At 37.4% G+C, this 15,999-nt stretch overlaps 1 protein-coding gene across 2 annotated transcripts in view; it reads left to right on the top strand.

Moving 5' to 3' along the window:
* Positions 1-15,999, top strand: part of Fur2 (furin-like protease 2) — a 162,158-nt gene that overhangs the window by 110,296 nt on the left and 35,863 nt on the right. For both annotated transcript variants that reach the window (XM_089253426.1, XM_089253427.1), the window contains exon 15: positions 377-561. In XM_089253426.1, the coding sequence (XP_089109552.1) occupies positions 377-561 (185 nt within the window). The remainder of the gene's footprint in view (positions 1-376; positions 562-15,999) is intronic.

Here is a 15,999-nt window from a genome sequence, read left to right as displayed (position 1 = left end):
TATACACAAGTTGAATCATTGAAATTAATGAATATGGATAACGCCTAAAACCTGCTGCACCAAATAAGTTCTGTTTGCACAGAAATTGAATTGTGCATGTGGGTTGTCAAAGAAAGGATAGCAAAAATATGAAAACTTTTGACTCAACCTGGTAAAAGATGACAAACTATGCAACAGAATCAAAGCATCTTAAAAAAAATTCAAAAAAAGTTAGCTGTATAGAAAACATTTTTCATTGTAGAAAAATGATTTGCAAAGTAAATCAACAAAAATGTCTGCTCCAGTAAAAATTTCTTTATTTAAAATTTTTTTATAGAAATAGAAGTTCATTAAAAAAAAGACTACTGTATTAATATAAATTTATTTTTAACAATAGCTACTGCCTGGAGAAGTGTGAAGTTGGCCAATATGGAGATACAAGGGACTTTGTTTGTCGTTCTTGTGATAAATCGTGTTTGACTTGTTTTGGACCTTCTTATGACAACTGTCTATCATGTCCCAAGAAACTATTTCTGTCAAAAAATTTTTGCGTGAAATCCTGTCCTGATGGATTTTATGCAGGTAAGCATCTAATTGTGCAAATGATAATGGCATCTTTCAATTGTATTACAATTTCTTATATCCCTGTCATGTTGGAGGCTCATTGGATTATTTCAAAAAATAATTATTTAAAAGTTTAAACACACTAGCACATTCTAACAGCAATAGTTTCTGAGCACATAAAACATCATTCCCCCATATTATTGAAACAATTTTATTTTTTCTAATAATATTTTTCCAAGATTAAGATTTAATTTATTCTTACTAAGGGGTAGAAATTCGAAAAGGCTTGTTAACTCATGCAAAGTACGCATAGCATGCAATTGTTTTAATAGAAGAGGGAGCCTCTATTGACTCTGATGGAAATTAGTTGGAGGAACTGACTGGAATTAGTTGAGTGAAAAAAGTTGAGTTAAATGTGTGTGTATTAAACGTACAAATGGCTGCTGTAGCTTAGCATGAATTCTCTAGTTGATGTAAATAAAGCCGTTTTTACATTCTGAAATCTTTTTTCTTGTGAGCTTTTACACATCTCAAAGTCCCTGTGAAGAAGACGAGGAGTTCAGAACAATTTGGTGTCACAATGGACCACTTCAAGGACTTGAATGGTAAAAACAAGGAGGATGTAAAAGGACTAGGGGAGAAGTAGTTGAACAGGGAGACATCAGAAACAGCTGATGTCTGATTGCATCTGAACCATCATCGCCATCTTTAAGGATTTAGAATAATTCTGGGGGAAGGTGTCATGAAAAGCCTTGGGAATTTAACAGTCAAACCAGATTTGACTCCGGTCTGCAAGATATACAATGCAAAAGACCATGTAAGGAGATCCTATCCGATCGCTTCTGCTGGTGAAGGAAGTGCCCTATGTCGAGTGAACCATGGTTGGGAGCATGGACTGTAGGCGAACTTGATTGTCCTTGCCGGATGGGCATCAACACTGGAGCCAGTGTCAGTATCGTTCGAAGAGACATGGATCAAAGATTCCAGCAGCAACTTCTCTGCGTGCCACCATCGTTGACACTGCAGATAGTCACTGGAGAGAAAATGACTGCATGGAAAGTTGGAAGTCTCAACAAAGTTTGTGTCTATCCACCTGTTGTCATGCTGTCTTGGTATCCAATATCCAGGACTCTTGCATACTCAAACTGGACTTCCTGAAAAAACATGGATTCTCTTTGGACATTCAGAGTAACCAGTTGCACACAATGAAAAAACATGCCCTACTCAAAGGTGGTCACAACAAAGTCATTCTGTGGAAAGTGATGGCCATTCCAGGAGAAATCCCTGATGCGGACAGGATTGGAACTGCTCTTTTGAGAAGGCCAGGTGGCCGGAAGAGAAGGATCCAGTGTTGCATAGAGATGCTGGTGCCTTGTTGAGGAGACTATTTGCCCCTGAACTGCCATCATTACCTCAAGGCAGAAGAAAAATACAGACCAGTGGACCCTATAGTGAAGTGAGACACGTAACATCTCAAGACTCGAGTGACGATCCTTGGAGCGATAAGGCACAACTGGAAGATCTCAACATATGAGTGGTCATGCACTTGAAGGAATCCACTAGGAATAGACCAACGTAGCAAGATATCACCTCTTCCAGTCTGACCACCAAGAGATATTTGGCCTTCTGGGACTACTTAGAGGTGAGGAATGGTGTGCTCTACCACTATTGGGAGTTGAAGACTTTAAAGAATTGCAGCTGGTGGCTCATTCTACACAGAGGCCATGTGGGAGAGGTTTTGGAAGAGTTGCACAGCAGCCCGACTGGTAGACATTTCAGCTTAACCAAGACACTATGCAGCAGGTTCGTGAGCGATTCTATTAAGAACAAGTCCAGGGCTGAAGTGGAGAAATGGTGCAAGACCTGTGCCACTCGAAAAAGACCTCTGAAGCCGAGTCGTGGCCGTTTTCAGCACTACAACATTGGTGCACCATTTTGAGAGATTTTCCCTGGACATCCTGGGACTGTTACCTGAAACTCGCAATGGTAACGAGTACATACTTGTAGTGATGGGCTATTTCACCAAGTGGCAAGGAGCATATCCTATTACTGATCAAGAGGCAGTGATGCTAGCTAGAGTGTAGATGCAGAAATGGGTGTCTTAATTCAGAGTCCCCATGCTGGTAGACTATGACCAGGAAAGAAAGGTCAGCGGTATTCGCTGGCATATGCGAACTTGTGGGAATGGAAAAGACTCAAACTACTCTGATTCATCTGGAATCCGATGGGATGGTTGAGAGATTCAACAGAATTATTCTGAATCATCTCTCGCTATTTGTGTCAAAGAACCAAAAAAAAAAATTGGGCCTCAAAGTTACTGCTCTTCTTGCTGGTCCACAGAACTACCGTCTGTGAGAGCATTGGATTTTCACCAGCACGGATGCTCATGGGATAGAATCTTAGGCTGCCAAGCGATTTGTTGTTTAGCCCAGTGGTGCAGAAACCGTGGGGAGTCACGTCAATGAACTAGGGGGATTGCGAGAGATTCTTCAAAATAAAAACTTCCAAATAAGAAATTCATTTTTAAAAATATGTCAAAACTAAAGAATGTCTTTATCAGCTGAGTTAATTACCATGTATCATACAATGTAATTTTATCAAATTCTACTTGTATAATAATCAATATATCGGCCCCCATCATGCCAGAATCACAAATGTGCAATGTCCTTGCGAAAAAAGAATGTGGGAAATGATGTTTGAATGTTTACTCTACCCATGTTACTCTATTTAAGTTATTTTCCTAAAATGTTTTGTAACATGTTTCAATAGGAATACACATTCGTTTCAGGCACCACTTAGATAGCAAAGCAGGGTATCTAAACAGCTTATAAAAAAGGAAAATTTGTACATTAGTGCTTTTGGCATGTGGCGGACGATATCAAGTTAGTACTTTTACAGGGTGACTTAGAATTGTATATTTTTTTTAAATTAAAAACGCAGAATAGAATAAGCAATATCTAAATATAAAGGGGAAATGTGTCTACATGTTATGAACAACTAGCTGTTACCTGCAGTTTTGCTCGCGTGGATTCCATAATCTGAAAATTGCTGGGTGATAATTTACCCTATATAACATTTGAACCTGTCATGACCCCCTCGGGGGATGAATTTTCAGAAATCCTATCTGAGTGTGTACGTACATTATAAAATATAATACTGATTTAAATTTCATATTTATAGCTTCTGTGATGATTGCTCCATATAACCTTTGAACGTCCTCCATAGGGGTTGAGTTTTGAAAAATCCCTTCTCAGTGAGTCTCTGCGTTACAATATAAAAATACTGACCAAATTTCATATGTATGGCTTAAGCGGTTTCGACTCTGCACAATTTCTCCATATGGCCCCCCACCACTTTATTGAACCCCCTTTAGGGTTGAATTTAAGTCTACATCACAAAATAAAACTACTCACAAAAGTTTGTGAATGCTACTTTTGCACCCTCTCATGACCCCCCCCCCCCCTCTTACGGGTGGAATTTTGGAATACCCCTTCTAAGTTAGTGTTAACGTTATGAAACAAAACCTTTGACCAAATTTAATGAATATAGCTTCAGAGTGTTTTCGGCTAGGCGTGATTTCTCTACATTACCTTTAAACCCCTTATGACCCCCTTAGGGGTTGAATTTTGAAAAACCCCTTAGTGAATGTTTACGTCATGAAACCAAACTGTTGACAAAATTTGATATCCATAACTTCAGTTGTTTTGGCTCTGCGATGATAAATCAGTCAGGACATGTTTTTTTAATATATATAGACTAGTTGTTACCCATGGTTTTGCTTGCGTGGATTTGGTAATCTGAAAATTACTTGATGTTGATTCCCCCATAACATTTGAACCCTTCATGATCCCCTTTGGGGGATGAATTTTTCAGATATCCTATATCTTAATGGGTATCTACATTATTAAATATAAGACAGACTATTTCATATTTATGGCTCCAGCGATTTCGGCTCAGTGATGAGTGTTCCATATAACGTTTTGAATTTTAAAAAATCCCTTCCCACTGAGTCTCTATATTACAATAACTTAAGAAATGCAGACAAATTTCATATTTATAGCTTTAGCGGTTTTGGCTCTGCACGATTCCTCCAAATGACCCCAAATTTATTGAACTCCCTTATGATCCCCTTAAGGGTCTAATTCCAAAAAACCCTTTTTTAGTTAGTAGAGGAATATAAAATGTCAATGTCATGAAATAAAACTGCTAACCAAATTTCATGAATGTTACCTTTGAACCCCCTTATGACCCACTTAGGGGTCGAATTTAAAACCACCTTAGTTGATTTCACATCATGAAATAAAACTGCTGATGAATTTCATGAATATTAGCTTCAGCGGTTTCAGCTCAGCGTGGTATCTGTGTTGCCTTTGAACCCCCTTATGGTGTCCTGAAGGGTCGAATTTCGAAAAAAAACCTGTTCTTACTTAGTCTCTACTGGAGATGTAAAATTCTCAAGAATAATCTTTAGGAGAATATTCTCTGGAAGAACTACTATTATAAATAACTTGAAAATATTATTATTCTTGATGAGAATATTCTCCCTTTATTTATAATATCCTTGAAAATATTCTCTGGAAGGACTATTTTTACAAATTACTGGGGAATATTCTTATCAAAAATAAGAATTATTCTCAAGTTATTTATAATAGTCCTTCCAGAGAGTATTCTCAAGAGTATTTGTAATAACATGCATTGTAATAAATAATCTCCATAAATAACTTGAGAATAATTCTTATTATTTTCAATATGAATATTCTCTTGTAATTTGTAATACAGGGTGTTTCAAAAAGAATCATCCAATTTAAAAAAAATCATAACTATTCAGCTTTTAATCCGTTTTGATTGAATAATGTATAGGTAGAGAGAGAGATATCTTGAGTTTCACGCAGTTGCCAACAGGTAGTGCTAACGCTCTTCCTTCGGCTGTCACTTCAGTGTTTGTCAAGATTGACTTTTCCCACAGTTAGAAACTGATTTGGAACTTCATTGTCCATTAGGATGGGGCACCACCACACTGGAGCTTGGACGTTCGAGAACTTTTGCACAATTGCATCCCTAAATGATGGATCAGCCGTTTGGGACCTGACGATTCAGTTAAATGTCGCTGGCCTCCAAGATCACCGGATCTCACAGTGTGCGATTTCTTCTTGTGGGGGTTTATAAAAGACTACATTTATCTGCCTCCCTTATCAGCTACATTAGCCGAACTGAAGATACGCATAACTGCAGCAGTGGAAGCAGTAGATGCAAACATGCTCGAAAACGTTTGGGACAAATTCGACTACTGTATATAGACATGCCATGCATCCCAAGGTGGACATATTTAGCACCTTTAATTTGGTTTGTAAAAAAACGTTAATTTTATATTACATGACTAATCATAATCTTAAGTGTCTATGACTTGCAAACGGTTTCCGGGTTATTAGGCCATGGTCTAGGAGATTTTCTTCCTGGCGTTTCGCCCACATCTGTGGCAGGCATCATCTGAGGTTATTTGGACGTAAGTCTCCGCGGCAAGCGAGAAAGGCTTCGTACATCTACTGTCATCGACTTGTTCTCTATATGCATTTCTGAGACTTGATCGGCCGCAGAAGAAACGCATTGGTTGGCTTGTGTGGATGTGTTGTGCGCAGATTGGCTGCAAGTGGTGTCTGGCGACGATTGGCTGTCGAGGTCATTTTCTCTCTCACATTCATCGGGGGCACATCTCGACTCTCTGCGCCGCTGAAGTACCAGGACCCAAGTGGGATGCACCTTCATCGTCTCCTCCTTTCGATTCATGTTGTGGTGCTTGAATATTTCAATGGCTTCTCTATGAAGACGAGCATGGTAGTGCACCTCCGACGATATTACCTCGGTCTTTTCAAATTTAATTTTGTGGCCTGTTTCCTACTGTCGATGACAGTAGATGTACGAAGCCTTTCTCGCTTGCCACGGAGACTTAAGTCCAAATAACCTCAGATGATGCCTGCCACAGATGTGGGCGAAACGTCAGGAAGAAAATCTCCTAGACCATGGCCTAATAACCCGGAAACCGTTTGCAAGTAATTTAACGCCTGCCATGAAAGCCTCAGACAATATTTAAGTGTCTATGTTCAATATTTTTTGTAATATATGCATTTCAAATCGGATGAATCTTTTTGAAACACCCTGTAATAGTCCTTTGAGAATATTCTCTGTCCGCGTCTCTCTTCCCATCAAGAAGACAGAAAATATTGAAGTTTGTAGCCCACAATATATTAAAGTTTGAAAGCAAGAAAATGAAACCAACATGGCAGAGAATTGCACAACTTTAAAAAAAAAAAAACGAGTGATAGAGAATTTAAGTGTATGTACATTGAACAAAACAACAGTTCAGTATCTTAGAATGAAGGTGATTGTATAAGAATAGCTTCCTTTGTCAATCAACTTTGAGTTTTACTCTTTTCTTTGAACTAATTTCTGAAAATTTGTCTAATTTTAAATAACTTTTTAAGGTTTTAATCTAAAGGTTTCTAAAATCTTTGTAACTAAACTTTTAAAACCTCTTACCATGACCAAGAGAATATAAATAATAATAATAATTCTCAGAATAAATATTCTGAGAATATTCTTGAAGTAAAAGTTGTCATTATGAGATGATTATGCCAAAAATTGCTTTGTTTTTAATATTTCAGGCAACGAAAACTGATTTATATTTCATAATATAAACAAAATTAGTAAAAAAAATTCATTATTTAAAAGAAAAATGGATAAACGAAACTTCTGACAAAATTTCATAAATATAGCTTTATTGGTTTTGACTCCGCGTGTTTTCTCTATGTTACCTTTGAATCCCCTTACGACGCCCTTAAGAGTTGAATTTCGAAAAAGCCCTTCTTGTTGGTCTTCAAGTCATGAAGTAAAACTTCTGAACAAATTTCATGAATTTCATCGGTTTAGGCACAGTGCGATTTCTATGTTACATTTGAACCCCCTTATGAACCCTCTTATGGGTCAAATTTTGAAGAAGAAAAAAAAACCCTTCTTAGTTTTTACGTCATGAAATGAAACTTGTGACCAAAAGTCATGAATATACAGGTTTGGATCGACATGATTTCTCTATGTAACATTTGACCCTTCTTGTGACCCCTTTAGGTGTCGAATTTTCAAAAACCCCTTCTTAATTCATCTTTACGTCATGAAACAAAACTTCTGACCAAATTTCATGAACATAGCTTCATCGCGATTTTGACTGGGTGTGATTTCTTTACCTTGAAACACCCAACACGTGAATTTAAAAAAAAAAAAAAAAAACCTTTTTAGTTGGTCTTTAAGTCACAAAATAAAACTCCTGACTTAATTTCATGGAGTTCAGCTATTTCAGCGCTGCATGATTTCTATGTAACATTTGAATCCCCCCCCCCCCACGTTGCCCCCTTCGGGGTCAAATTTCGTAAAACCTTCTCCTTATAAATACCATCTTAGAGGTGGCAGCTTGAGAGCGGTTTAGAGAGCAATAGAAGAGGAGTTGGATAAACCTGCCATGATTAGAATGCAGGCTAATCTTTGCACTTTTTGTAGAACAGTCTGATAAGAGGTTTTAACTAATGCCTGATGCCATACCACACATCCATAACTTAGCATTGGGCATGCAAAATTGTGTAAATTCACTGAGTGGTTTTAGGATTTAAACCACAGGTTTTACAAATAATTAAATTTTGCACAGCATGAGTATATTTGTCCCATTTAGCTCTTTCTTGAATATGGTGCTGTAGTGGGGAAAGATCAAAAAACAGCAAAACCATGCTGATTACTGACTAGAATTTATTACATGATTAACATTAGATGAGAACCGATAACAAATGTATAGTTAGACTACATAGTTAAGCAGAAGTAATAGTAGTAGTAGTAGAGTGATCACATTTGACTCGCAACAATATATATGCTTCAAGATGGGTGTGATCTTGAAGCATATATATTGTTTATTACCCATCATTGTTGATATGCAAATCATTCGGAGTGTTGCCATATCACAACACCCTTCTCCCCATGTGACAAAGTCCTTTAACCACTTAGAATGGATGATTGTCCTTTTGAGTCTTTCACTTGACACAATCACTGTCGAAAGGTCTGGAACCACTGGATCAGGAGTTGTCTTGACACTTTCTGCCAGTACGACAGGATCAGGAATATCAGCTTGAGGACTAGTCAATCTTTCTTCAGGCACTGTTGATTCTTCTGCTGGATTTCCATTTGAAGGTTCCACAGCAGATGCATGCTGCAACATCTATTCTATGTGTCACCTGACCAGATTGCAATCCTCAGTAACTGCACGGTACTACAGAGGACCTGTTGGTTCTGACACAGTTGCAGGAATACACTTTGGACCTTGTCCGTAATTTCGCATGAACACTGGTTCATCTGCAGCAAAGGCTGGTGAAAAACGATTCCAGTTTTTCTTAACCGTATCAATTTCCTGTTTTTCTTTCCTTTCGGAAGTCAGGTCTGGATGTAGGTTATTTAAGACAGTCTTTGCATGAGCTATTCAGCAGGACTTGTACTAATCAATGTTATCAGAGTTACGTGCTGTTGAAGCAAGAAGCTTGCCAATCTTTTCTTCCATGTTCCACTCGTGATACATTGAAGAGAATCTGACTGTCTCCACAGTTCGTTCAGCTTGACCATTACTAGAAAGCTTTCTGGGAGAAATTGGTACTCAATATATGGTATTTCACTACAAGAAAAGCTTTTACTCTGAAGAAATGAACTGGCCTCCATTGTCAGAGACAATGGCATCTGGAATACAGTAAGTCACAAAGATCTGTCGAAGAACATCAATGGTTGCACCAGCTGATGTGGAATTCATGTGATGCACTTCCACCCGCTTCAAAAATGCATGAATTACAATGAACTCCTGTCCTTAAAATGGATCTGCAAAGTCCATGTGCAAACAAGACTATGGTTTGCTTGGAATCTCTCATGGATGTACAGGAGCTTCGGGAGGGGAATGACAAATCTGTGATAGATACTGCAATGTTTTACGAAACGGTCTATGTCGTCATTGATTCTTTGCCTCCATACATAGGAACGAGCTAGAACTTTCATCCTCTTTATCCTCTTTATTCCTGGATGACAGAGATGCAAGGCATGCACCACACACTGGATCTCCCAGAGACTGGTATGATCACGCTATGGACAGACAATTCATTCTTTTTTGAAAAAAAAATTCTGAAATTTGAAATCTGGTTTTTCATTTGGCCAACCCCTTGGGACCCAATTAAGTGCTCTTGGTAGTACTGGATCACATAAAGTTATTTTAGAAATTTCTTTAGCATGTAAAAGGAGGGTCTACTAATTCCTCAGTAAAAAAAAACTTCTAATGAAGAGGAAACACTGAGATTTCCAGTTTCTCTGGGTAATCTACTAAGAGAATCTGCATTTTTAATTTTTTTTCCTGGCCTATGAATAAGAGAAAAATCATGCATTCATTATGGAAAACTCATGTCCATATAAAAAATGGTGAAATTTTTTAACTCCAAAAATCATTTTCAATGCTTCCTTCTCAATCTGGGCATAATTTCTCTCTGTAGGTGAGTGTGTTCTAGAGATGAAGGCAATGGGAGCTTCATGGGCATCAGGAAAAACATGATTCAGTACAGCCCAGACACCAAATGGAGAGGCATCGCATAACAAGGTGACGGGCAGTTTCTCGTCAAAAGGGACAAGCACATCCTTGGATGTCAGAAGTTCTTTTAAGGATTCAAAAGCATCATTATGAATTTTACGCCATTCGAATTTGGTATCCTTATCCAATAACCTATGCACGACCTCTGCCTTGGTTGCTTTATCTTTTAGAAAACTATTGGAGCAGTTTATAAGTCCTAGGGCTTGAAGCTGCGCTTTATTTTTGGGTACTGTAAACCCATGAATAGCTTCAAACTTTGGATTTCGATGGATTGATACAGTTTCCTTAAATGCAATAACTGAAAATTTCATCCTCTCTAGCACCAAAAAGGCATTTGTTTTTATTAGCCCTCAGGTCAACTGATCAAAAACTTGTTCTAATCTTTCAGCCAATTGCTTCTTGGAGCATGCCCTGACATGCCCATCATTGAAATAAGGGACGACCCCCTTTAAATTGTAAAACAAATTTTCAATCAAATTTTGAAAAATACCTGGAATACCATTGATTCCAAATTGTAGACGCTTCACCTTGAATGCACCCTTATGTGTAATGATTGTTTGTGGTCAGCTGATGCTGCCTCTACTGGAAGCTGCAAATGAGCCTGGGCTGATTTACAGCAGGAATCAGATAAGGGTGAGCATTCATAGCTTTATTCTAGGTGACCTTGTAATCCCTGCATAGTCGTATGTCACCCTATGATTTTATTACGGGCATGACAGGAGTCTACCATTTAGGATTTGAAATTTCCTCGATAACTCTATCTTTCAAGAGCTTATTTAGAGTATTTTCAATTTTGGGTCACATTTCTAAAGGCACATTACGAGGTTTAATGAGAATAGATGGAAAATCTGTATTGAGAGGTGAAGAAACTGGAGGGCCTGCGTAGGTGCCTAGACCTTTCTCAAGAACATCTTTGTACTTGAAAAGTACTTGATCAATTAATCCCCATTTTGTCTCATTTATGCCAGTGTAACAAATACCTAACTGTTTTAACCAAGAAAATCCCAAAATATTAATGCAATAAAATTTTTAAACTAGCAATTCAAGTTTCCACCTGGCAAAAATTATACTCAACTTCAACCTCACATTTTCTGATGAGGGAAATCCCATTTTTTTGAAAATCTCTCAACCTAATGGTTGTTTTACGAAGTATAGGTCGTATGGATTTCAGAAAAAGGTTCTTGAAAGTATGATTTGAAATAATGGGAGAATTACAATTTTTTCATGAATTCACATACTCCCCCTGAACTTCTACTTCGCTACTATAGCATGAGGCGATCCTCTGTTCCAATTTTTTCTGCACACTTTTTCTATGTGACCTTTAATGCCACAGGAATGACATACTGCTGTTCGGAATTTACAATCTCAGTGACCATGATTACTGCCGCTGCGACAACCCAGGATTCTGATCTGGCGAAATCGGTGCAATCAATACACAGCAAGAGAGACAAATGATTTCAAGAGAATTTCTAAATTTTAACATAAGTAATACTTTTAACAATTAACTAGGTTACAATTAACAGAACTATCACAAAATTATTTCTCTTAATTCATACCAATCCCCATGCAAGTCCATTGACTCATCAATATAGTCCGGCGACTGAAGTTTGACGATCTTGAATTACTCTACCAGTGACTTCATTGACCTTGACGGGAACAAGCGAAGTTCATGAGCTGAGACTCCACGTGGCAGCGAGAACTGCATGCTCAATAACTAGAGCCGAGGTGACGACCAGGCAGTCGGAAGAGACAATCGACGCCAAGCCAAACGACGGACCAGCGATGACAGAAACCGGGATGACGGCAGTGACAACAGATGACTAGAGAGGAGGCATGGTAAGGTCCAGAACCAGTCGGCGATGTGCCGAGCACCAGTGAGACGAGTTATTTCATACTATGGACGATTCACCAAAAGGCGACCTCCTTCACCTTAAGTGATGTATACTGAGTTGAAAACGAGATTGAATGCGAGAGAATGCGAAGTGATTCCGAGTATTTATACCTAAAAAGGAAGTGCGGAACGATCCAACTCCTGGGACCAACCATCTCAAAAAAATACACATCAGAGCACGACCAATAGGAAAATACAACATCCAATTTGCATAAAGAAATGACAATAGATTTGTTATAAGAACTTTCACAAAATAAAAATGGCAACAACAATTTAAAATGGCGATGTGATCAGGATCGACATTTTTCCGGACTATGAGCAATGAAAATATCACAGACTAATTTAATCAACCATGCACGGTTATAAAGGGTAAGAAAACATGACAAATTCTATTAAAAATTATACAATTACAACTATATAAACATGTTTTAAAAATAAGAGATAGAGGCAGGTTTGGCAAATTCCCCAAAGGTTCCAGACTATTGTTACACCGCAACCAAAAGATACTGATTTTCCCGATTTAGCTTTCAAATTCCTGGTCCAATTCCTGAATGAATTTTTTTGAAACGAATTTTATTTGTGATTGCATCTGACATGATCGACACAATCGGTAGCCTCAGATGAATTCTGAAAGTGAATATGCCTTGACTGAAAAGCTGCAGTTTCGGCCACAACTGCTATAGAAACGGCAGTAACACATGCATTAACACTTTCATGTTTACTCTGAATTTGTTTATGAAATTTGAAACATCAAAAAATTTCCAATGATTTCAGACAAAAATAATTTTAGAGCAAGCTTAAAATTTCTTCAAAAAAGACATCCAAGACCTTTCTCTCGGAGAAACCAAGGTCCGAATTACACCCAAGGTCTTAATGCCGCAAATATCCAACAGAGTGGCACGCTTTTTACCCGGATAGTCTATGTAATTTTCATCAAGAAAAAATGTCAGTTCCTTGCCATAAAGTTTGAACGAATTCAGATCGGAAATGTCAAATCCCTGAATCAATCCGATGTTAGCCATTTCAAGAGAATGGGAACAAAAATTTTACTCAAAATTGTGAAGAAAAACATTTTTTGTATAAAAACGATTCAGCAAAATTAGTAAAACTAAAAACTCCAAAAAATAGATTCACCTTAAATGCATACCAGCGTCCGAAAAATCCTGCAGCAGCACAGCCAAAATTCATCCAAATTGTCAGTTCAACATCACCAAAACTGGCACTAACTGCGCACACTCGTTGATATGCAAATCAGTCATTAGTGTTGCCAGATCGCAACAGGTGCTCTCAAGCAACATGAATTTCTTACATTTTTCATGTAAAGGCATTTTATATTTTAAGTTAATTTCAGCCTTGATGCTTCTGAGCAACTTCTAAATGTTTGACTTTTATTTGCAAACTGTGCATGAAGTTTCTACAGTCACCAGCAGTTGTCTCAAAGTACATGTGTCTCCCACTTCTTGATAAGTCAAGTTAGGACGATTGTTAACCCTTGGATTTTGGAGTGAGATATCATGTGTGGGAAGAAATATTGATGTATTTATTTACTGATTGATTCCTAAACAATGGTATATATATACACAAAGTTACATTTTCAAACAATAAATGATATTTTTATATTCTCTCTAATCAATGCAATTAATATATATTCTATATGTTACCAGTTATGAGCATGATAGATAGTAGGTCATATTGCAATGATGAAGAACTTTGTACAATATTTTCAGTAATTTTTCCCATGTAAATATTAAACAAAGTCGTCCAAATTTTTGAACAAAAAATATCTTTTATTTTTAGAGGAAAGGGTGTTTTTTTACTACTGCTACTATTTAGCGTTATATGCATCTCGTAAACATCCCTCTGATAAATTCCAATGAACTGGTGTATGCTGGAACATGTCGAGTTGTGCTTTCATAATATGTATGAGGAGAATTATCAACAATAAGCTTGTTAATTTTTCATCAGGCATTTAGTAAATACTTAGTCTAGTCATCTATTGGAAGCTGCTACGAGCAAAAACAAGTTCCATGTATGCATAATGCAACAACCCTGCATATGACCCAAGTTCCCATCCGGACAATGATGCAGTGATACAAACAAGGGAAAGAAGAATAAATTTCACAGATATTTCAAAAATCAACAATAATTTATAAACTATTTTGACATGATTATCCAATTAAGCTTAAAAAAATAGTTATAAACTCAACATTCATACCAATGGCCAAGTCCACTTGAAAGTTCACAAATTGACAATAATCTATTCAAGAGCATACCTGTTTCAGGACGATGTTTAAACAACACATTTTATGATGTCGGTGGGGCGGGTTGACCTTGATGGAGAGAGGGAGGTCACATGCCAGGGCTCTGGGACTTGACATCCAACATGGCAAATGGCTGTGGACATGGGACGCAAACTATAGAAATCATCCATTCCTCTCTCTCAAACTTTTCCATAGTGACAAGTTAGCCTAAATTAGTGACGAATAATCGAGGATTTAATAACATTGTTATCTATGAAAGGCAGACGAGAACAAACTAAAATGACGACTTGACCAGAGGGACAACTTAGAGGTTTTACTGTATACTCAACTTTGTTCATCAAGATATAAAATGTTTGTGTTTTAAGCCACATAGGAACTGTTACAAAGCTTTCCATGTCAATCTGTAAAGTGCTCAAAAGCTTTGTACTCCTTATTATATTCAAATTATCTAGTAGTACCTAGAGTATATTTTTTCAAGTTTAAAAACTTGAATTCTTATTTTATGTTTGCTTTGTTGTTTTTTTTTCTTAGTTTGCCGATGGACAGCATTTGTTTTGTTTTTGTATATTGATAATGGGTTGGCAATGCTCTCTCTCTGCTTATAGGCAACATCCCATATTTTTTTCAAATATTAACAATATTTTTTTTACTATAAAATGGCATGTAAGACACCTTATTTGCTCTACATAATTCCTCAAAAAAAAAAATTCTCTGCAAATTTCAATGTTTGCCACAATTAAAGGGTTAATAAGTAAAAATACATTAGTCAAATCTTGATGAACCATATACCTTGTGGCGAATGAAAAACTTTGACATCATTAGTTTGACTCATTGAACTGTCCTATAATATTGAATATTCTTGGGCCACCTGAAATTGAATATATATTGCATTACATACAAAGTACCGTATATACTCGTGTATAAGCCGATTTTTTTTGTGGAAAAATTTGTTCCTCAAGTGGGGGGGGGGGTCGGTTTACACTCGGGTCAGTTTTTGATGAGAAAATATCTACCCACACAATCAGTAGTCATTTTTGTAACAGTGTTCGAGAAACCGGCATTATTGGTATGGGATATGTTCAACCCCCCGAAAATGTCAAAGACGAGGCAAAGAAATCTAAAAAATCATTGGCTTTGATACCAGGTAGGCTAACGTCAATTGTAAAGCCTTATGTGAGCATCAACAAGCCTTTCAAAGACTGTTTGAGGAATTTGTGGATCGAATGGATGAGTTCTGATGATAAAGAAACCACAAAAGGTGGTACCTTGAAGAAACCTGACATTGGCCTAGTGTGCCAATGGGTACATGAGGCGTGGAATTCTGTCTCCACCGAAATTATCCTCCGATCCTTCAAACAGTGTTGCATCAGCAATGGGATAAACGGAACTGAAGAGGATATCCTCTTTGAAAGTGACAATGGCGATGACAGCGTACCCATCATAGGGGCGATGCTGCACCCTATGATGATCTGATGGATTGCGATGAGCTTGGAGACAAAAGAAACGGTTTAAAAAGTTTGAATCGTTTTCTATTGTAAATTTCCGTAAGCTATTCATTTTGCATGGAAATATAAGAATTTTTTTTTCCCCTGAAATGCACAGATTTTTTGGGGTTGGCTTATACACGGGTTTTCAATTTATTGTGGTTTTGGTGG

The sequence above is a fragment of the Pholcus phalangioides genome, unplaced genomic scaffold, assembly GCF_987345545.1.
Source record: "Pholcus phalangioides strain wild (caught in Gottingen) unplaced genomic scaffold, Ppha-v1.0 ptg000039l_1, whole genome shotgun sequence".
Lineage (NCBI taxonomy): Eukaryota > Metazoa > Arthropoda > Arachnida > Araneae > Pholcidae > Pholcus > Pholcus phalangioides.
Note: the sequence above shows the minus strand (reverse complement) of the source record. Positions and strands in the feature narration are given on the sequence as shown.